The sequence below is a fragment of the Homalodisca vitripennis genome, chromosome 1, assembly GCF_021130785.1.
Source record: "Homalodisca vitripennis isolate AUS2020 chromosome 1, UT_GWSS_2.1, whole genome shotgun sequence".
NCBI classification, from domain to species: domain Eukaryota; kingdom Metazoa; phylum Arthropoda; class Insecta; order Hemiptera; family Cicadellidae; genus Homalodisca; species Homalodisca vitripennis.
The window spans coordinates 100,350,438-100,374,365 of NC_060207.1; the positions used below are offsets into that span (position 1 = coordinate 100,350,438).

At 33.8% G+C, this 23,928-nt stretch overlaps 1 protein-coding gene across 1 annotated transcript; it reads left to right on the forward strand.

Annotated features, from left to right (window-relative positions):
- Positions 1 to 689: 689 nt before the first annotated feature.
- Positions 690 to 21,979, forward strand: LOC124367563 (actin-related protein 6). The gene is made up of 7 exons (XM_046824499.1): positions 690 to 964; positions 6,040 to 6,157; positions 7,944 to 8,136; positions 8,661 to 8,853; positions 10,419 to 10,626; positions 14,502 to 14,767; positions 21,750 to 21,979. The coding sequence occupies exons 1-7, from the start codon at positions 882 to 884 to the stop codon at positions 21,877 to 21,879; spliced, it is 1,191 nt and encodes a 396-aa protein (XP_046680455.1). The 5' UTR covers positions 690 to 881; the 3' UTR covers positions 21,880 to 21,979.
- The last annotated feature ends 1,949 nt before the right edge of the window (positions 21,980 to 23,928 follow it).

Sequence of the window (23,928 nt, forward strand, 5' to 3'; positions counted from 1 at the left end):
AATTGAGATATCCTGTGAGTAATTGGGCTGTGTAAACAGTCAGCTAAATCCCACGAAGGAACATCATCAATATAATGACAAAAAACAAAGTTACAATTGAAATTTATAGCGATCAATTCATTCTTGATATATCCAACGGAAAACAGACAGTCAAAAGAAAAATTTCATCAAACTCTTTAGTGATAGTTAAACAAAATGTACATGATTTCAAGCTTATAGCTCAATTTATTCAAGATATCATTCTGAGTTATATGCTTTGCTAACACTCAGCCAAATCCTATGGAGGAGCATGAACCACCATCTAAATATATACAAATAAGCAAATACAATGTATTAAAGAACCCGAAAGTCTTGCTGACTGATCAGAGAGGTTTGATTCACCCTCACCCCTCCAAAGCATGAGCCCCTTTAAGTTTGTGTAATACTGATGTCACTTTTTCAGCGCTTTTCAACTAGTTTTTTTGTCAATATATTAACTAGTTAAATGCTAATAAAAATATTTTATAATGTAAGCGTTTAAATTTTTACTGCATATTAATTAAATGTAAGGGAAGTTTTGAGAACCTCTAATCCCAATTTGTATGTGTATTTCAAAATATAGTTTAAAAAAATATAACAGGAGATTAGTTATTTTCATCCTGAAATGTCTCCCTTCCGCTCCACCCGGTGCGCGACGCTTATCTACCTCTAGTAACAAATAATAAACAAAACAAGACGAAAATTTTGGTTATTTGATTTCGGCGGTTTTCTGCTCTTTTGTTTTCAGGTTTGTGAGGTTCGTAGTGATTGTGTGCTCTGGAATACTCTGGATTTTGGTGTATTAGTGTCTGCAATTTGTGTTACACTAAGAACGATTTTGGTTTAAAGAAGATTAGTAATAAATGATGATGGTTGACAATGTCTATATTTTAGACAATGGAGCATATACAGCTAAAGTGGAGCTTTCTAAAGCTACAACTCCAAGGTAGGCTATTTATTGTAATTGTACAATTTCCATGACTAGGCTAGGCTATGTGGCAATAAGTTTAGATGTCCAATATATGCCTACTATAATGACAGTTTATTTATATTATCTTTGTGTATTTACTAACTCAAATAACTCAAACTACTTCTAAGAACATACCAGTTATTTTTTAGATATTCATCAAATTTTATGTATAGGCCTAGTACAAGTAGTGTAACCCTGTGTTATCACACAACGGTCTAATTCCATGAAATAAACTAAGGGATGGGAGCTAACTAATGGAACTGTATCAGTGAGGCCAACACTTTCGATACCAACATTTAAATGTACGGTTTTCAAGAATGTCTGCATGAAATTCCATCAGTACGTATGGACGTCTGCTATATCTGCATACAAACCCAGTGTGTGTGTGTGTGTGTATATATATATATATATATATATATATATATATATATATATGGTAAAAGTTAACAAATTCCACTTCATATGATTTGTAGATTTTTAGTAGAATGTACTTCAAAAGTTTTATAGATTGCAATATTAAAGAAAATTGAGAAAAGTTCTAAGAATAATTTTTACATGTGAGTAAATCCGTCAATAAAGGGAATTCCTTAACTCTTTACTTTAGATCTAAAATACTGTTATTTTAACCAAAAGAATTATTGAAAAGTATAAAACTAACAGTGAAGAAATGTTATTTGGTCAAGAACCTAACTAGTATATATATCTGACTGTCCAATCTACCAGAGGGCCTACCACCGTATCTGAGAGTCTACCACACTACCTGAGGGTTACCACTGGTACTTTGGGATTATACCGACCACACCTAGACATGAATCGTTATTCGACATTTTGCTTCTATTGATTACTAGATTAGCGTAGAACAATATTTCGTCAATATAAAACAGGAATTGTCTTATCGCAAACCCCTCCCTATCCTCAGACAGAGGTCAAAGTCGAGCGGTCTAGTAGATAACGTGATTGCAGAGTCTCGCCGCCCGTTCAGCTGGTGCGTCGCTTTGTTGTACTTCCATGTTTTACTTCTACATTTCTCCAAACACAAAAATTCAACAAAAACTAAACTCTTTATTGAAAAAACGGTACTTTGGGATTATACCGACCACACCCAGACATGAATCGTTATTTAACATTTTGCTTCTACTGATTACTAGATTAGCGTAGAAGACTATTTCGTCAGTATAAAACAGGAATTGTCTTATCGCAAACCCCTCCCCATCCTCAGACAGAGGTCAAAGTCGAGCGTCTAGTAGATAACGTGATTGCAGAGCCTCGCCGCCCGTTCAGCTGGTGCATCGCTTTGTTGTACTTTCGTGTTTTACCTCTATATTTCTCCAAACACAAAAATTTAACAAAAACAAACATTTACCAAACTAAACTCTTTATTAAAAAAACACTCAAAACTTGTTTTTATTCTTGATCACATTCCGCCACCCAAAATGCGAGTGCCTCCGGCCATCAGCGCGGGCTTCGACAGCACCTTCGGTGCTGCCCCGCGCTGATGTCGACGAAAGAAAAACATCCCTCGAGATAGTACCTATCAGTAAAATATCAAATTCTAGAGGGGCTAATCAGAAATATAAATTGAATTGAAATGGAAAGGCAATTATGTACCGTGCAAATCACGTGATGCCGCGCGGCCTGCCGTAATCAGGATTCTCGAGAAAGATAAGATAACAGCGACAACAATACCGATCACAATACCTGGAAATGCTTGTAAGTTTGTAATTTTGTAATTGAAGAGTTGTTTTTTCGTTCTATCATGTTTGTTTCTATAAATTTCTATTTTTGTGTTCTTCATACTGGTGTGGTCGGTATAATCCCAAAGTACCGAAAAAACACTCAAAACTTGTTTTTATTCTTGATCACATTTCGCCACCCAAAATGCGAGTGCCTCCGGCCGAAGGTGCTGCCGAAGCCCGCGCTGATGTCAAGGAAAGAAAAACATCCCTCGAGATAGTACCTATCAGTGAAATATCAAATTCTAGAGGGGCTGATCAGAAATATAAATTGAATTGTAATGGAAAGGCAATTATGTACCGTGCAAATCATGTGATGCTGCGCGGCCTGCCGTAATCGGGATTCTCGAGAAAGATAAGATAACAGCGACAACAATACCGATCACAATACCTGGAAATGCTTGTAATTTTGTAATTAAAGAGTGTTTATTTCTATAAATTTATATTTTTGTGTTCTTCATACTGGTGTGGTCGGTATAATCCCAAAGTACCTTACCACTCTACTTAAGAGCTAACCGTCCTACCTGAGGACTTAATCGCCCTACTTGAGAGCCAAACGCCCTACTCAAAAACTAAATAATGTAGTCTACTCATGAGCCATCCGCCCTCCCTGAGAACTTACCACTCTACATAACAGGGATTTTTTTTCTCTTTAGGGAGAATGTATATTTTAGGCCTTACCTCACCTATATTTATGTAATATTTGGTACTATCCCCGAAAGGCCACACTATAATAATGGAGAGAGGGAGACAGGAGAGAGTTTTCCTTACCGGGAACTTAAAAAACTACATTATTAGAAAGAATATACTTTATTTGACATACTATGAAAATTACATGTCAGTATAACGATTGATTCTTGTTTTCTCCTTCCCAAAAGGAAGCAATGTCAGCTACTCTGTTCCTATCTACTATTTTTTATAAGCTATAACCAAGACTCAATGGTTGCAAGTTCAAATCTAATACCATCAACTAATTTCATTAATTTTTAGGAAGATTATTGAGTATATCTGAATGTTTAGTTTGTAGACCTAGGAGTTAAAACCTTTGGGTGTCAGATGAAAAAGTGTGCAGTTGATCCGTCTCATCTTTAAGAGTTGTAAAATAGTTATATGATACTCAAATGAATAAAAATTAAATTATCCTACTTTTTCCTTTTTTTTAGTTGTAACATTTTGTTTTTAACAGTGAGAGTATGTTACTTTAAATCAGGAAACTTTGATATTTAGATGTGATACATACATGCGTAATTAGTAGAAAATCAAGGTCAGGATAGTTATGCTCTTTTATTAAATTAATAAAAATTATGGGTACGTTAGTTTACATCTTTTTTTTTATGTAGCGTAAGAAGTAATCTTTTTCTACAGCCCACAATGTTGGCTGGAGGCATTAATGTCAGCCAGTTATGAATTATTCTCAGCAGGTCTTAATGATAAAAACCATCATCTACTCTTGAGCTAACTCCCCTGCATTCACTGTTATTGTTATTTTCCATATTAGTAGATGTGACTGACAACAGGAACAACCAGTAAGACAATGACTCACAACTACAACTCAGATCACATGACATACATTAGTAGTTTATTATTCTAACAGGTTTATTATAATAGGTAATAGACATTAGTTTTAAAAGAGAACAGTTGAGATCTGTGAAAGATAAAATTTATTATTTTACTATAATATTATTATAATTTTGAGTAGAACTGTTAAGAAAATGTAACAGTTGTTAACACATTTGCTGCTGAAAATTCCAATTAACATTTGGCGCTTCTGACAGGAAATTATCTTCCATCATAGGTCTGGACCCATAGCTGATCTTGAGCAGTCTCAAACAAGTCTTGCAGTAGTAGCCTGTGCGTGTCTTATCCTGTTTGCATGTTTTTGTTTTAAATTTTTGAGATATCAATAAAAGTCGTAATCAGCGTGATCGAAAATAACTGAACCATTAGTGAAATCATATATTATGATTCTGATGTTGTTGATTCAAAACATAGTAGTGGTGGTACATACCAAGTGATAACAGTGATCTTGGATAGATCAGGATACTGTGAATTCCAGCCCAGATATGTCCATGAGTAAGTCAGTCACTTCCTATTTTTCCGGGTAACCCAAACAATCAGACTGTCAAATAGGGACCACAAATAACTTAAACCACATAAAACTAGTATGGGATGAGGAGTGAGTCGAGTCCACTGAATTCAAGGGTGGAACCAGTCCTCATTTTCAGTGGGGGCCACCAGAATTTTAGTTTACCATTATCATTATTGTAAAAAGCAATTATACATTTAAATCAACTAAACAATAAAATGCTTGCAAAGAAATTTACTTGTGTTCAAAGTTTATTTTAGTCATAAAGTTAGGTTAATTTTATTTTTTATGGTTATGTTATAAGAGTAATTAATTAAGTTTTAGTCTTATAGGAAGGTCCCTTTTCAAACTCTAGGAAGGGACCATGGCACCTCCCCTGGATTCACCACTGACTGGATTACTTGTTTCCATACAATAATCCTATTGAATATTTTTATCTAATCGGTGATGAGTAATTTCTCACTTCTATTATAAATGACACTAATGCTAATGCTGAACAAGTGTTTAAATCTTCTAATCCCGCTATAATTCCTGAATAAATCCCTGGAAAGATATAAAATTATCTGAATTTAAGACTTTTTAGTATTTACATGGGAACGGTCAAAATACCAAGAACCCAACATGATTAAATTATTCCAAATGTTTGTTTTACTCAATTTAAGCCATGAGACATGTTTCTATGTATTTTGAAATATTTACATTATTCCTTTTATTTTAAGTATAAAGATAATTATTTTTGTATGTTAACTGGCATTGCCTGAATATTGTGATGTCAATGACGCAAATCGGTGTTATTGTTACTACATTTTTCTTATTAAACATTTTGTAAAATATATAAAAGGTCATTAATTAAAGTAATTCTAAGCTAAAGTAAAACATAGATAAAATACTATGAACATTCAGCATTTTCTGATAAAACACATTTATTCAGCAGTGAACATATTAAGCCCAGCATTACTCTCAAAAGGAATTCAAACACATTTAATGCAGCAAACTATCGTAAATTAACAATAATAATAAGTTAAATTAAATTTTGTCATCTGTTCATTGAGAGCTCTGCAATATTTTACCCATTTTGAAGAATTGTAATAAAAAATACACATTTGATGAATTAAAGAATCTGAAGATTACAAGTTCTTTTTAGCATTATCTTGAACTTTATATGAATTATAATCAAAATATCAATCAATCTAAAACTTAATACAATATCTCATGCACATTACATTTTTTAGGATAATACCCAATTGCATAATGAAGGCCAAAAGTGAACGACGCAGACCTTTCATTGGGGATCAAGTGGAAGAATGTAGAGATGCTTCAGGACTGTTTTACCTTTTGCCATTCCAGAAAGTAAGTTATGTGTGTTATTTTTTAAAGATGGAAATTATAGTATAGACCTTCACTTTTAATCAATTTATATGTATAATACATAACTGTCTTAAAGGTTAATTTCAATATAAAAAAAGATGAAGGAGAAAAGTACAAACCGGGATCACTCACTTGCCTGGCAAATATGCTAACCACACAGATCACTCACATTTGTGATTCTATAGTTAAATTAATTGACTGTTTTCCTCGCACATGTTTAAATAAGCAAACTATAATATGATTAGAAGACTAACACCTGCTCCACTTTCCTTAATATTAAATGTATGTATGTGACAATAGCATAGTTTAGTATTAATACAGTTTGATGTATAAATATACAAGGCGTGTTCAGAAAGTAAGTACCATTTCATTCTACTGCTGCCATAATGCTGCAATTAGTGTTCTGTGCATGCACACTAGTCGTCCTTGTTCACTGGCTATCGACTCATGCCATTTTAGTTGTTCTACATTGTGTTTTCCAGTTTTCTCTGGACGTTTAAAATGTTTAATACAGTTAGTGATCCCGCCGATTGTGAGATTCGGTCTGTAATAAGACTTTTGAGGACAAGGAATGTGAAACCGGCTGAAATTTATCATCAACTTAGAGATGTTTATGGGGAAGACATGATGAGTGAAGGAATGGTGAGAAAGTGGTTATAATATTCAATGGCGGTCGAACAAATGTGCATTATGAGAATCGGAGCAGTCGATCTTCTCTCGTCACTGATGATCTGGTAAGGGCAGTTGACAATAAATCCAAGAGAACAGACGTTTCAGTATAACAACGCTATCTGACGACTTCCCACAAATTCCACGCACTCTTTTGTACAAAATTGTTTCAGACCGCTTTGATTATCGCAAGCTGTGTTCCCGGAAGTGCATTGACTTTACTCACATGGTACAGTTATGAAGGTGAGAATTTTTTAAACAAAATTGTGAGAGGTGATGGAACTTGAGTCCGTCATGTCACACCAGAATCCAAACAGCAGTCAATGGAGTGGCGACACACGCAATCCCTGAAGAAACAAAAATTCAAAACGACAATGTCTGCACAAAAAATTATGTGCACTGTCTTTTGGGATTGGAAAGATGTTTTACTGATTGATTTTCTCCCAAGAGGTGAAACCATTAATGTGGCAAGGTATTGCGAAAACTAAGGTGGGCAATTCAAAACAAATGTGGAGAGGAATGCTCAGTAACGGAATTGTGCTCCATGACAATGCTCGGCCCCATACCACTGGTGACACTCAAGCATTGGTTCGACAATTTTGTAAGCAGTTCGATCACACACCCTACAGCCTGGACTTGGCTGTGGAATCGTGGCTACATTTGTTGGCGGGAATCTTCTACGAAGAGGGTATTGACAAATTGATCATCCGCAATAAGTGTTTGAACATCAGTGGAAACTATGTTGAAAAATAATTTAAGGTTTGGGCTTTAATGTAGAGATAAAATCGTGTTGAAAAAAAATTGTTTTGTTTTTTTAAAACGGTACTTACTTTCTGAACACCCCTTGTAGTATTTGTTATCAGGACTCAAAATTTGGTTCATTCACTTGCCAGGCAGGTTTGCTAACCATTACACCACAAGCATTTAATTTGTATTTTTAATTTTTTGCTTATTTATCTCACATTATTGAAAAATAAAATACAATAACTGTGAATATTTTTGATAGCATATAATATTGGCACTTTATGAAATTTGTCTAAAAAATGCAAGGCTAAATGTTAAATTGGTTGTGCATTGTATTGTGTTTCTTGGATTGCAGGGGTTTCTAGTGAACTGGGATGTGCAGAAGAATGTGTGGGACTATATCTTCAGCAAGGATTGTTGCTACGGAAACTTTTCTGAAACTCCGCTGATAGTCACTGAACCTTACTTTAACTTTCCTTCTGTTCAAGAGGCCATGTCTGAGATATTTTTTGAAGAATACGAATGCCAGTCACTTCTTAGAATAAATGGTGATTGAGATATAAATGTTTTCTGTAACACAGAATTTAAAGTACATAAGTTAAGAATATATCTTAAGAAGTAGATCTTTAGCAGGTATGTAAACAAAGAGTTTAAATCATGAAACTTTAATACATAGCAAAGATTTAGATACATTTTTAATACAGCTTATTGCGAGACTTATCTTATTGAACTTGGAATGGTTATTTTGATGTTGTGTTAATTTATGTAATATGTATAGTACCATGCACTTTGAAAAAAGGAACACATAAGTTTTTTTTTTATTAAAAAAAGTATACTTGTTTTTACCCTTAAAAGTAAGCTTCACGTGCAAGACAATAGAGATTGTTGTAAAATCACTTTACACCTCCTTTTTTCATAGCAGAAAACCTTTGCTTCATCCAAAAGCATTGAACTTAAAACCGAAGTTTTCAAAGCTAACTTTGAATTTATACCCTGAAAGATAGTTTTAACCAGAACTTGCTGTGAACTAGTAGAGAGATATGTTTAATGTTATCATTCATTCCTATACCAGCTGGAGACCTCTGTAACTATCACTATCGGAAGGAACATCCTGACAGTCTCTGCTGCCTGGTAATTGACTGCGGCTACAGCTTTACCAACATCGCCCCTTACATCAAAGATAAGAAATACAAGTTGGGTATCCGCAGAATAGACGTTGGAGGGAAGGTCCTCACGAACCACTTGAAAGAGGTGATATCCTACAGGTATTGATGACACAACTTTAGTATATGAAGAATGATTAATATTATATATTACTCATTTATAAATTTACAAAATATAGTGGATGTTGTTTACTTTTGAATCTGTGTCACTGTAATTTGCAACGTGTTTTTATTTTAAATTTGTTTAGCACTTTGAGTACTGTAACAAATTATGTTCATAGCTTAACATTTTGTAATCTTTTAAAGATTACAGCTGTTCAAATCTTTAATATAGTTCAATTTATATTTCATTGTAGGATGAAATGTAGTATTTTAAAATTGTTGAACTATCCACAATTACTTTTGTCTTTTGGTATCTCAAAAGATGTTCAAAAATATAGACCAGAGTATTGAGAAGTATACATTAACATTAGCGCTAAACTTACATTAATGCGGTAAGTACTTAACAGATTTCAGTCAAACTTGGTATAATAATTTTATTTAAGTACAGTGGAACCTTGTTAAATCGGACAATCCGGGACCGCGGCCGATCCGACATATTGAAAATCCGAGTTAACTGGAGAATGTTAAAAAAATAAAAAATGTACAAACAGTACAATATTTTTTTATTAAGAAAAATACCTAAAATACACATCACGCTAAAGTATAATACACTATACACAGTTTAATATTTATGAAAGAATTTTTTTAATTGTGTTGCGTCACACATCTTTTTTAACATGAGAAGCTCAGCCGGTGTTGTCTCTTCTTGCTGTTAGAAATAAACCATTAACTCTCTCAAATGTGATGCTGTTATATATGGCTTGTAACTGATCATCACTGTTATCGGAACAAGTCGGAATACACGTAATTATTGAGTTCTAAGAACAGTCTACTGATAAACATCCTTCCCACGCTCAGCAGCCTGGTTGGACGGCAAAAAGGTAATTTTAAATGTTTTTAAACTGATCCGGATTACCCGGACATCAGACATAAAGGGGTCCGACTTAACGAGGTTGCACTGTATGTCTTGAAGTAGTTCTTAAGACATCTCCATATACACATATTGACATCTTCAGCAGAAATCGACCTTTCTTCTAACTGTACCATCAGGAATGTTTTTTGTTTGTTTTAACCTATTAATTATTACATAATAATATAATTATTCTATAATAGAAGATTTGTTAATATTTCGAAGAGATTATGGTGTCAACAATAAATAATTCCGTGTAGAATAAGAAATATAATTAGAATTAGAAATCTATATAACTTAGAATGAAATAAAAATATTTGGGAATCTTTTTAGGTTAATAAGATGACAAAAATAGTAGGTCTCATTAACTTACCAAGATCCCCCACAGCATGATTTCAATTGGTAAAACTGTCCAGTAATGACAGGGGTAGCCACTGACTTGGATGACCCTGTGTACTGTTCTTTGTTAATGTTTAAATTTAGTTTATCTTAAAATCTAATGTAGACTCTAGGTGAACAAGGGGCATATGTTCATTCTCGTATGCTGAATTACATGATAATTTCGTCACGAAAATTATAGATATTCTGAGTAATGGTTGTTGAAGAACCCAGTTTTTAAACAGTTAATATAAAAATTCTTCTGTTGATACTGCAGACAACTTCATGTAATGGATGAGACACATGTGATGAACCAGGTGAAAGAGGATGCATGTTACGTTGCGCAGGACTTCATGAAGGAGATGGAAGTGGCACGACAGAAATACCCTGAGAACACAGTCGCACGAGACTATGTCCTGCCTGACTATACATCAATCCGTCGTGGTTATCTGCGGGAACTTAGTCATACCGAACCTGTTGAACAGGTTAGTAGGTGAACAATTAAAACTAAAATATTAGCATTTAAATAAGAAAAACAGAATCATAACATTCTGTCCCTTTAGGTTAAATGTGAGAAGTAGAGGTGTACTATCTGGTTTTATTTTAATTTCCAAAAAAAGATACTGAGACAAATTTGGACATCAAGTACTATGAAACACCAGAGTTATGTTAAATTTTGTAACTAAACAAATACATGTCACAATTTTTTTGGAATGAAAAGACTATAGCTACTAAGTTATTTTTTTGTAAATTAAATTTTAAATTGTCCATTACTACAGTTAAGAATGGTGGACCACTAGTTTTTGTCCAAGAACAGCTAATATTAGTTTTGAAAAGATCTAAGAGAAAAATTAAATTAATTTCAATATGCTTGAGTACCAGGTGTCCCATGAAGAGGTTTAAACGTTTGATTTTATATTACTTGCCCATTTATGCACCAAACATTTTCAAATTCTACACAACTCATTAAGTAGGTTTTAAAAATATCCTGTGAAAATTTCAACTCTCTAGTAATTGTTGAAAGAAAAAGGTGTAATTTTGAAAAACTAAACTTTAAAAAGTAAAAAAGAGTATTTTTGGTTTTGTAAAATTATTTATTGTTATATTCTACAGAAATAAAACATTTCAATCAGAAAATTATAACATAGCCTATTAACCCTTTAAGTGGCGGTCATTTGTGGTCTCAGTGGCAGGCGGTTTTCTGGAGCTACAAAATAATGCTATATTCACAGATATACACAATTTTATTCTAAACAAATTATTTCCTATGCATTTTTTTCTATTTACAAGAAGAAAAAAAGTTAGATGGAAAAAACTAAATCTATGTACAAACTATGTGTTTCTTTTTTTTTTTACTCTGAGTCACTAGAAGGGGTTTGTCTTTTCCTCCTGTAGGGCCTATAATAGTGGCTTAGTTTGTCATAGCACAGTATATTTCGTAAATATAAAACAGGAATTGTCTTATCGCAAACCCCTCCCCATCCTCAGACAGAGGTCAAAGTCGATCGGTCTAGGAGATAACGTGACTACAGAATCTCGCCGCCCGTTCAGCTGGTGCGCCGCATTCTTGTACTTTCGTGCCGAAGTGTCGCGATACGCGATAAACAATAATATACTGACAATAACAGTATGCAAAGTTGCCAAACAAAACAGTGACGAGACGAGTAGACAGCTGTTCTCTCGTCTGCCGCCAGGTCAAACGAAAACTCTTGGATTCATTTAAGCCAGCAAACATTAGTAACATGAATTACACACTATACTATATGATATATACAGGGTGAATTTAAGTTAGTGTCAAAAAATTTTTTGGGTGATACTACTCAGTATTATAGACCAAAATATGAAAATAAAAAATCCCTATCCCATCTATCTTTTAACTACGACCCATTTCGCTATTTTGTTAAAAAATCATGTTTTGTTTCAATAAAACTCAAATAACTATTTTTAAGTGGATAGAGGTAAAGTCAGCTGAAAGACAAAATAAAACCTGAAAAATGGGATATTCCTTCATACTTGTGATTGTAGAGATAAGATAGTCAGGAGTAAAAACTGATAAGATATGACAATGCATTATGTCATTTTAAAGCCCACGAAATGGGCAAGTTTTTTGTGCTATTGGCTCCTCTTCAGAATTAACTTCATTTAATTCCTCGGGTCTAATATCTTTTTAATGTTTTTGCCGAAAACTTAAGAATTTGATTTATTAGCAATTGTTTTGTATCAAACTTATTTTCAAGACAATTTTTCTCCATTATTCCCATGTAAAATTTTGTGTAGATTTCAAAAATGGATTCAGAATTAAAAAAACATTAAAAATAATGGAGGAAATTAAGTTTTATTGAAACAAAACATGATTTTTTAATAAAATAGCGAAATTGGTCGTAGTTAAAAGATAGATGGGATAGGGATTTTTTATTTTCATATTTTGGTCTATAATACTGAGTAGTATCACCCAAAAAATTTTTCGACACTAACTTAAATTCACCCTGTATAGGAAATTTCTTGGAGAATACGATAGTTCAAACTAGGCCTAAAAATAATGGATGGTTGCGGAGCAACAGCCCTAAATGTGAAGCGACGGCTGTGACAGCGCTTGCCACTTCGCGGCGGCGTGAATCATACGTCTCAGACGGCGCTTGCCACTTATAGGGTTAAAAAACCTACAATAATTACAGTCCACAATTTTTCAAATTGTAATCCATCCACAGTGACACACTGATAACAGCGCTTAACAAATGAATCATAAGCTCTTACAAAGACATTCTGCAGTATGCAGAGAAATTCCTCTTCAATTGATTGTTTTAATTCCTCATCAATATTGAAGCTATGAGTATAAACTTGTTCCTTTAAGTAACCCCATAGAAAGAAATTATACACTTAAATCTGGGGATTGGGGTGGCCAATCTAAAAAAATCACTTCCACAACCAGTCCAACAGCCATGAAGGTTGTCATTTAATAATTGCTTGTCAGGATTTGCGAAATGAGGAGGAGCACCATTTTGTTGGAAGATTGTTTGATCTATTTCTGGAACCGTAAAATCAGGCAAAAACTTGTTAATTTCAAACCTGTTCATACCTATTCCCAGTCATTGTACTGTCTGAAATGTCGTAAGATAGCATTACAACTGACAGCTACCCAAACAGTTATTCCTTTTTATTTGAATAGAGTCTGTTCAAGAATGTGTGGATTACCGGTGTTGTAATAATTACAATTATGCCTATTTACAACACCATTGCGGTAGAATTTGGACTCTTCTAAAAAAACAATTTGAGTATGCCAGTTAGGATCTAGCTCATGAAACTCAATGATACGAGAACAAAATTCCACTCTCCTGTCAAGATCATCTTCAAGAAGATTATGGATTAGATGAATTTTTAAAAATTTAATTTTGTCTTTCTTAATTCTGGAACACAAGTTTGAAGTTCAACCTTCATTAGTGATTTTGGTTTACCTGGAGAGCGGAGCATTGATGCGCATACTAGTATTTCTTTTTCCTCATTGGATCCTCTAGAGTAATTTTTTACAACACTTCCAGTTTCTAACAAAAGACTTTTCCACTTGTTGGATTACTAGGTAATTCAACTCCTGGGTAGGCAACTTTAAATTGTCTAATTGCTTCTGTAATGTTGCCAAAAGCAATAGCCCACGCACAACACTTAACTTTTTGTTCAACATTAAAAGCCATTTCTCAAACTTCAATATCAGTAAAACTGTAATGGAGGAAATTAGGTTATGTTTTTATAGTACAAGCAATATTCTTTAATGAAACAGCTGTTTTCAACAATGAACATTATTAAACAGCTGTTCTTTAAAACTGCAACCTGTAATCAAATCAGGTAATTCAAGAAATGATTTTTTATTGGAAGCAAAATGGTAACATTTTGAAAATGTCACCATTTTGTTTCACAATTGTTAGAGAGCTTTAATTTTCACAGAATATTTTTAAAACCTACTTTAATTATTGTGTAGAGATTGGAAAATGTTTGGTGCATAAATGTGCAAGTAATATAAAATCAAACATTTAAACCTCTTCATGGGACACTCTGTATATTGATGTATTACCTTTAAGTGTTTATTAACCTCTGACATAACAAATTTTTAAAATTTCAAAGTCCATTTGGGAGTAGGTAAATTAGTTACATAAAGCAACTAAATATTATTATATTGTCATTGATTTGAACAAATATTCATCAACAGGTTAATTTTCAAGTTTATATTGCAATGGCAAGTGTCAATTATATTATGTGTGTTGAAAGTTAATTGATGTAAAAATCACATATATTATAGTTTTAGAGCAACTATAATTTCTTTTAGAAATTACTTAATATGTATAAAATATAATTTGTTCAATTTGTACAGCAAACACTGAGATTGAACAATGAACGGTTTGCAATTCCTGAACTGTTGTTCCACCCATCAGATGTGGGGATATCACAGATGGGTATTGTCGAGGCAGTGGTGGACGCTGTGAACGCCTGTCCACCTGAGACGCATCCCCATCTATACAGTAACGTACTGGTGGTAGGTGGCTGTGCCTGCTTCCCGGGCTTCCGTGATCGACTCTACAAAGATCTACGGAGCGCTACTCCTCAAGAGTATGATGTCAATGTCTACTTGCCTGAAAAGTATGTTGTTGAAATCATATATACACTTTTGCAGTCTGATTTACGAAGTGAGAATATGTATATTATGTATATGTTTAATAGATATCATTGATTTTATCAGTGGTACCTATAAGAATTTTTAAAAATTTGTGTATATAAAACAGAGTGTCAAGCTGTGTATTATACTTGCATGGAATTTTATTTTTGGATTACTACAATTGATCACAGTTATGTACTAATATTTTATTTTAGTTTTTGGCCTCTTAACTGGCTAACTAACTGTTAAGAGAGACAAAAACTTCCACTCAGTACCCATACTATTAATTTGCCAGTTTTGCAGTGATTAGAAAAGGACTTTGAGTATGAAAATTGTTCAGTTTTGTACAGTCTTCAATTTGATGATTCAAAAGCACCTTCTTACTGATTCAAAATTTTGGGTTAGAATCAAGAATCAAGAATCTGTTTATTGTCGTCCCACAATATTACAATGCATTGACAAAGTCATTTTGTTATACATTTACACAGTATAACAAGATAGTATAAAATAAAATACATACTAGACACTTATGGTTAAAAGTACAAGTCAAAAGGAAATAAAATCTAAAAGGCTAAATCGTCTATACTACACAGAAGCATTTCATCTATACTATAAAAGGCTTTTTCTTTTAACCACTTAATTACAACATTTTTAAAGTTTTTACAGGTAACATCCTTAGCAGACATAGGCAGCTTGTTAAACAGTTTGATACCAATATAAGAGTATGCGTGCTGAGTTTTTGTTAGTCTAGCGTGCTTTAGGTCAATAAGGTCTCGTTGTCTAGTGCAGTAGTCATGCTTAGAGCGTCTAAGTTTAAATAAATCTAGATTTTCCTTAACATACATTAAGCTTTGCAAGATATAAATGGAAGGAACAGTGAGTATACTATGCTTTATAAATAGTGGCTTACAAGAGTCAGTGACATTAAAATTAAACATTATGCGCAAAGCTTTCGTTTGGCATGAGAAGACCTCCTTAGCCCCACCTGAATTTCCCCAAAGAAAAGTTCCATACAAAAGATGTGAGTGGAATAATGCAAAGTATGCTTTCATTAATAGACTACAGCTTGTACAGGTTTTAAGTTTTTTTAGTAAAAATATAACTCTAGACAACCGAGCACAAAGAGCATCTGTGTGATGTTTCCAGGTAAGCTTAGAGTCTAAGTTAATTCCAAGTAGCTTAACTGACTTAGTTACAGAACTGGTGCTTAGGCTAAAGATAATGTTTTCTGTCTTATCTTCATTCACACATAGGCCATTGGCAGAAAACCAGAGGTTGGACCTTTCTCTCATATATGTGATCATGGCTGCATTGATTTCAGGATTTAAGTTAGAGCACATTAACGTAGTGTCATCAGCATAAAGTACACATTTATTAGGAACAAAATTTGGAAAATCGTTAATAAAGACAGTGAATAAGAAGGGACCCAGGACAGAGCCCTGGGGAACCCCGCTTACCACCTGCTTAAGATCCGACCTCTGTTCGCCTATTTTAACAAACTGGTATCGCTGTGATATATAAGAAGTTATAAGTGATAATTCGTTACCTTCAACTCCATAGTACTTTAGTTTCTTAATAAGTTCTTGGTGAGGCACAGTATCAAAAGCCTTGCTTAAGTCCAATAGCAAAGTGTTAACTTCTTCTTTATTTTCAAAACTATTAATAATATATGAGACAACACTCTCAACAGCCTTAATAGTAGATAAGCTTTGCCTAAAACCAAACTGTGCAGATAAAAGCAGGTGGTTAAATTAAAAATAATACTCAATTTGACACTTAATAATATATTCAACCAACTTAGATAAGACAGGTACCAAGGCAATAGGTCTGTAGTTATTTACATTATTTTTATCACCTTTCTTATAAATAGGGACAGTGACTGTTACTTTTAGGCACTGTGGGAAGAGTCCAGCGTTGAACATCCAGTTTACAAGAAAAGTAAAAGGATACAAAATTTCACAAATTATTTTTTTAATTACAAAATTGGAGAGTCCAAAGACATCCTCAGCTCTTGAGTTACTAAGCCTAGTGGTTGTCTTAAGAATATCAGTAGGATTTACAGTGTGCCATTTTAAAGATGGTGCCTTAGGTCTATTTATGCCAGACGACTCTATCATATCACTGGAACTAGCTGTATTTAAGCCTAAATTAACATTTGTACTATTTACATGACTAGAAATATTTACAAAATAGTTGTTAAATTCATTAACAGAGATAGGAGGTAGCGTTTGAGAGCATTTTTTTGAAGCACGCCCTGTTTCTGTATTAATTACTCTCCAAGCTGCTTTGCATAGGTTATGCGACTGTAATATGAATTCATCATTGGCGTTCTTTTTTGCTAAGATTATCTGGTTCCGATATAACTTCTTAATTCTCCTATGGTTTTCTAATAGGTCAGGATTAATTTTACATTTTTCATAACTTACATCAAGTAGTATCTTAATTTTAGCTAACAGAGGTGTATACCAACATTTGGGCTTTAGTACCTTATTGCCAAGATTATTTCCTAACTTAGTTTTCAAAGGACAGCAGTCATTAAAGTTGTGAGACACAACTTCCATAAAGTTGTTAAAAGCTACATCAAGATCATCTCCAGCAATTGCCTCTGTCCAGTCAGTGTTGCTTAGTCTATACTTTAATTTATTAATACTAACATCATTTAATACTCTGTAAGTATAGTTTGATTTTACAGACATATTAGCAGGCGAGGAAGAGACATCAGCATTCGTGCAGACTAATTTAAATATTAAAAGCAGACCCAGGTGGTCAGAAATATGAGCCTGTACTGTTTTACAACTATACATTGAGGGGTGAAGGTTTGAGACAAAATTATCTAAGCATGAATTTCCTCTAGTAGGTAAATGGTTGAGGCAAAAACAGTCGTAGGACTTGAGGGTGTTGATAAATTTAGTTTTTGAAGAGCTGCATCTATTGAGATCAACATTTAGGTCTCCCGCAATAACAATCTTAAAATTTCGATACTTAGCATTGTTGTTAACAAAATCAAGAAGCTGAGACAACTTATATACAAAACCATCTAAAGATGAATCAGGGGTACGATATACAGCTATGACTAACAATTTTATAGTACCAAAGGCTATCATTACAGATTCAAACAGTTTAGGTTCACAAATAGAGTCAATATTTACAACCGAAAAAGGGTGTGGAAAGGCTTCCTTTACAAAAATTGCAGCTCCACCGTATGAAGATGTCCTGCAGAAGCTATCAGCCAAGATGAAATTATCTGGTACATATAGATTAATCTCGTCTTTGGTACACCAATGTTCATTCACACAAAGTATGTCGCAATTGGTACTGCTGTTAAATATGTTAAGTAAGTTCAATTTATTCCTTATAGACTGGATATTAATGTGGGCTAAGTGAAGTATAGTTTCACAAGGTCCATTAGGCCCAAGTTGGGAAGCACTTAAAATAGGCTTTTGGCAATATACTTGCACTGACGATAATAGTCCTATGTACCCGGTTCCTTTGCAGTCCCGGGTTCCAAAAAAGACATACCAGGAGCACTCTTACTAGAATATCTAAAGCGTGACACATAAATACCTGCAGGCCAGACATCCTGGTTGAACACATTCTCCCAAAGTGGCAGAGGGACTCCAATTTTAAAGGAGCTGTAGCCTGGAAACCTATTTTTTAGTTTAATTACTTCATAACTACCACTGACAGTATCGTTTAGGTACTGTTTCAGATCTTCACATTGAACATTTTCACCAAATCTAGACGCAAAAATGTGTCTGTATTTCTCCACAGCCCTCAGTCTTTCATTATTAACAGAAGCCCTACCTGTCAAAAACATGGGCTTTTTATTTTTATTTGTCATCGTATTAGGTAAACTATGTTGAGTTTTCGTATTAGGCCTGGGCCTATTACGCTTTTTGTAGGTAACCTTAACAAACCCACTGTTATTGTTCAATTCTCCACTTCCTATATTATTCCCTTGTTCCAAGTCCAACGTTTCCGATGTCACGTCACCGCCGACAAAGTTACATACTGGAACTTGAACTTCAGAGTTGGTCGGTGACTCACAGTCCTCCGAATTAGTTGTAACTACTTTATTTTCAAAGCCGTTGCTGACCGCAGACTTTTTTTTCCCATTTTCAATCATGATGTTTTTTCGTGCTACAGAACTGATTGGCAGCACTGATGAAACGTTTCTGCCACTAAAAAAAGATGTCCGACTGTCAGATTTATTAGCTACTGAAATCAAATCAAGACTATCTTTAATTTCTTGGTTAGAATTAGCATAAGAACTATCATTGTCATTTAAAATCATAGGACACAAGTTAGTGTTCTTGTGTGTAGATTTCAAAACACTAGAATAAGAAATTGTATTATCATTGCCGATTAAAACATCGCCAATTGCCTCAGTGTGGTTACTCACGATAGATGATAACCTGGCATTTTCTGCCTCCACAATGTCCAAACGATTGCATAGATCACGTTGGTTTTGCGTTAAATCAAGAATTTGGTCGGTTAGAATTTTTATATGTGAGATACAATCACACGTAGCACTATAGTCTTCTTTAATAAAAGGTTTGGCAGCCGGTAAGACACTTGCAACGGCACTGTTATCTTCGGGATCCACCCTACAACTGTCACATAGAAAATTAGACTTTTCACCTTTAGAAAATGAAAAATCTTTCCTCTCTTTCCCCGCACATGCAAAATGGAACCACTTAAGACACCTCCCCTCACACATAACTCCTCCAGAATGACTTGTAACATTTTTCGGACAAGCTCCACATAACGGATTCTTATTAGACGGCGCCATCTTTCTTCTTCAATGGGTTATGGAGATTTGTACATTTTCAGAAAGTAAGTTTTAAGTGGCAGAGCAGTTTTGATAAATATAGTCATGCATGACATTATTTGAAAGCTTGTGTCATACAGTACCACAGTACAACAGGCCCATTCATAGATGGCAAGAGTGATCGAATGATTTCTAGTCTAAATTCATAAAAACTCATTTTCCACTGGAATTTGTTGTGCGTGTGTAGTACAATCATTTGAAGAATCTAAATGAAAGTTTTGTTATACCAGTGCATTGTTTTTCGTTCACAAGGTTAGTATGATAGTAATTGGTATCTACACCACTCATGTGTGTCTTATAATGTATGATGGGGAGTGGCTATTCCATTACAGTATCACGTTTTGTGATGTTGTCCACCATTTCATTCTCAAATTCAGTGCTTATATAGGTCACAACATGCTTGTCACACCACTTTCTTACCATCACACTATTCCCATACATCGCCACTGTCTCACCTTTCTTTAGTTTGGCAGTCTGTATCTCATTTGGGACATTTTTTCTGTTGAGACGCAAAGTCCCGGTGCAATACATATTCTGCGCAAAGAGCTTTGATGCCAGTGAATAACTGTTGCTAAAATTGTCATTGAAAATGGAGTGGCAATTATTCAATTTTTCTTTTAACAAATGCAATACAACCTTTTCTGTATGACCTTTCCCCCTACACCAGAATCTGAAGTACTAGCATACTCGTGAATTTTGAGTATCAATCCAGAGTGTTCTATAAGTGAGGACAATTTCCAACCATACTTGTGACGTTTTCCTCTTATGTACTGGAGGAAATGTAGACCGCCCTCGCCAGAAAATCATCACCTCATCTAATGTGGATAATAATACACATAATTCATTATGTTATTGAAATAGGTAACAACAAACTGGATTTTATCCATACTAGATTTTTCCTGGTAGATTGAATTATGAAAGTACAAATATCGTAAAATGTTAAAAAAATATTTAAAAAATGTATCCCTTGACATTACATGACAGAAAGCATATAAATTACATAACTTACCAGTCTTCCAATTATCCTGGTGACGATTCAATCTAATAGTTCCAGTGTATAAGAGAAAGCTGGAAAAATTCAACAACTCAGCCATTATTAGGTCTTTCCATTTGTTAATTCAAGAATGTGGGATCAGCTTAACATAGTCTAATGGTTTATCTTGGCCAGGACAAGTACGTGGGCAAAAGTTATGGGTTCCAAACCGGAGGTTGTCAATGCCCATACAGGGGGAACTATACCAATGTCAGGGTCATCATCAGAAATACAAAACTCATTGGAGGATTTACTTGACAAATCATCAGAACCATCATCTAATACATTTTGCATAGAATCCACAGTACGGAATGGAAGGATTATGTCATTGTCACTATTGTTGCCAGAGTGTAGACCACTTTTTGTCGAATATATTTATATGTAAATATATTTCAACTCATGAACCACTCAACACTAGTCTACTTTAAAGAGAAAAATTTGCGGTCGCCGGTGATCACATCGTAGTTTCTCATCCAAATTTTCATACTCTAGATCTGTGATTGTGAACCTCTAATTTTCCTTACCAATATGGTTGATTTGTTCAGTGAACCCATCAGTAACTACAAGTGGTCGGCCACTTCGCTTTTTGTTGTTTTTGTTGTCATTCATGTAATAAAATGGTACCATTATTATCTGCAGTATAACTTATAGTGGCTTCTCCTTACACAGAACATTATGAATTTGAAATGATTGCATTTTGTTTACCTAAAGAAATCAAATGACCCGATGTACTTCACAGTCAGTAGAAGATTTGATTGCGGTGGTAATTTTGATCACAATTTTAGAGCATTCACTGTGACACTGCCAGATGTTTAATAAACGTAGCTACACAGCGTCACTTAGACCACACCATACTTCCACCCATCTAAATTGAGATTGCTCGGCAACTTACTTTCTGAATGACCCTTGTATAATAATTTTTATATAGTTAGTCAACTCTTCCTCCCCAAGTACTTTACTGATTTAGTTATGTTCTTTCTTTGGAAGGGAATTATTTCCATCTATAATTTTCCACACTCAAAGTATTTTTGTATTGTCACTGATAAACTTAAAATAGTGTGAGAATTTGAATGGAAGTTACAATATAATGTTATTACTGCAGCCCGGTGACGTATGCCTGGAAAGGAGGAGCCCTGCTCAGTCGAGATCCAGAGTTCTACAGCTTTGTCGTCACAAAGGAAGAGTTTGAGGAAGAAGGCCACAATATCTGCTTTGAGAGATTTGACATCTAGCAGAGGGGACATTAACCTCTCTTCACTCACCATTCCTTTCTTTAAATTATTTATTTTGTAAATCCTATGTAAATGTTAATTAAATAATTTTTTTACTTTATGCTTTATATTTATCTACCTAATTAGTTTGATACTAGTTTAGATGATTTCAAAACAATGTGGACCTTACTATTGGGGATGTATTATTGCATTGACAATAGTTCAGAGTTAAATTTTCACCTTTTTTATCAATAAAAAACCGAAATTGTTGCAAACTGGTATTGTTCCGAAATTATCTTATAAATAAAAATGAATCACAAAATGTGTTGCTAAGCGCTAAACTCAAGAATGGCTTTACCAATTTAGCCAATTCTCTTTGTATAATATTCCTTGAAATTCAAGAAAGATTTATAAAGGTTATTATGGAAGAGAAAGATTAGAAAAGTTAACTGGAATATTTTGGAATTGTGAAAAATGGCAGCATCTATACTTCATCCAAATAATCCAAATTTACCTAAGACCAAACCGCTGTTGACACTATCAGTTGAAGTTCGACAAACTGGCCTAAACATCTGTTTTCATTTAAATGATAGAATATTAATTGTAGAATGCTTGATCAGTAGTATATTGCAGATAGCATATACAAAGATAATATCTAACGTTTACTCCAGATCGCACCAGTGACAAATTTAAAACATCTAATACATTGTAAATGTTTTCATATACTTCAAACTCGTGGGCTTCTTTGACATTGTATGATAGCATTTTAACAGTGGCTTAAGGAAAAAGAGAGGAATGAACACTTACATGACTTAATGATCCATTCTTTCCCAGACTTCAGTCCCAAAAAATAAGAAGACTCAACAGTGCAAAACTTTATAAATGATTATTTTGGAAATATGATTTAAGTATGATATTCAAACTTAAAGTATGATACCGGAGATTTCACCCTTATATCAAGAGTAGGTATACTCGGTTCCACATTCACTGTTCAAGTACGGAGCGGCCATAAGCCATATTATCCAAACGGCAGTTCCTGTGGTACTAGCCATCCTCAACACATTGACTCCCCGGGCCATGCTCTGTAACAGACTGGATTAAATTGATATTTTGGTTAGACTAGATTTTTGTCCACCTCAAACTGATTTCTTTAAAAAGAGCTTAGACAACAAGTTTTGAAGAAGGAGGTTACTTGTTCCAGGTGTAGAATAACTACACGTTACAAGTTAAATTACTTTTTAGGTAATTAAATTACTATGGTAAATGTAAAGTATTAGCATAGTTATTACCAACAAATATTTATCTTAAACTAAAAATTTATTTATTCATGTAAATTAATAATGGCAGTTTATAGGTTACCTGTACATTATGTACATGTTAAATACATTTGCAGTTATGTAAAAGTACTGAAGTCATTCTTAATCAAAAACAAGAATTTAGTTACTGTTACTGCATTAAAAATTGTCTCTTAAACTCTACCATGATAAAATCATACTATTTTAATGATTCAGTATTTCAACATCAATTCGATATGAATTCATTTACTCATTGTTTCATAACAAATTATATGTTTCTTTCATGCCTATATTTTTATAGTGATAAAAACATCACAGATAAAATTAAACACATGAAAATGAGCTAAGGTACAAAAGGTGTGGTACAGTCAAATCTATTTAAGTGCCTTCTCAGGATAGTAAGGACAGTTGACTGCAACCCACGACATGATGTTCTATGATGCCAGCAATTATTTGTTAACTATATAATTAGACAACTCTCTCAGTAATAATGTAAAGGAATAACATATTTAAAAATGAAATATGATTTAAGGGCATACTATATTGAAAATGAAATATAGCAGGAACATTACATGTTTTTATAAGAACTATTGCTTAAGGAAATTACATTTTGTATGTACAGAAACATTTTATTCCTTTCAATCGTATTTCATCTAAACACTATAAAAATACACATCCTTCGATCATGAACTTCATTTCAGGATGGTCAAAATTACTAATACCTACAACTCCTTGTGTATAATAGTGAAAGAATAATATTTTTTCTGTTTTCAGG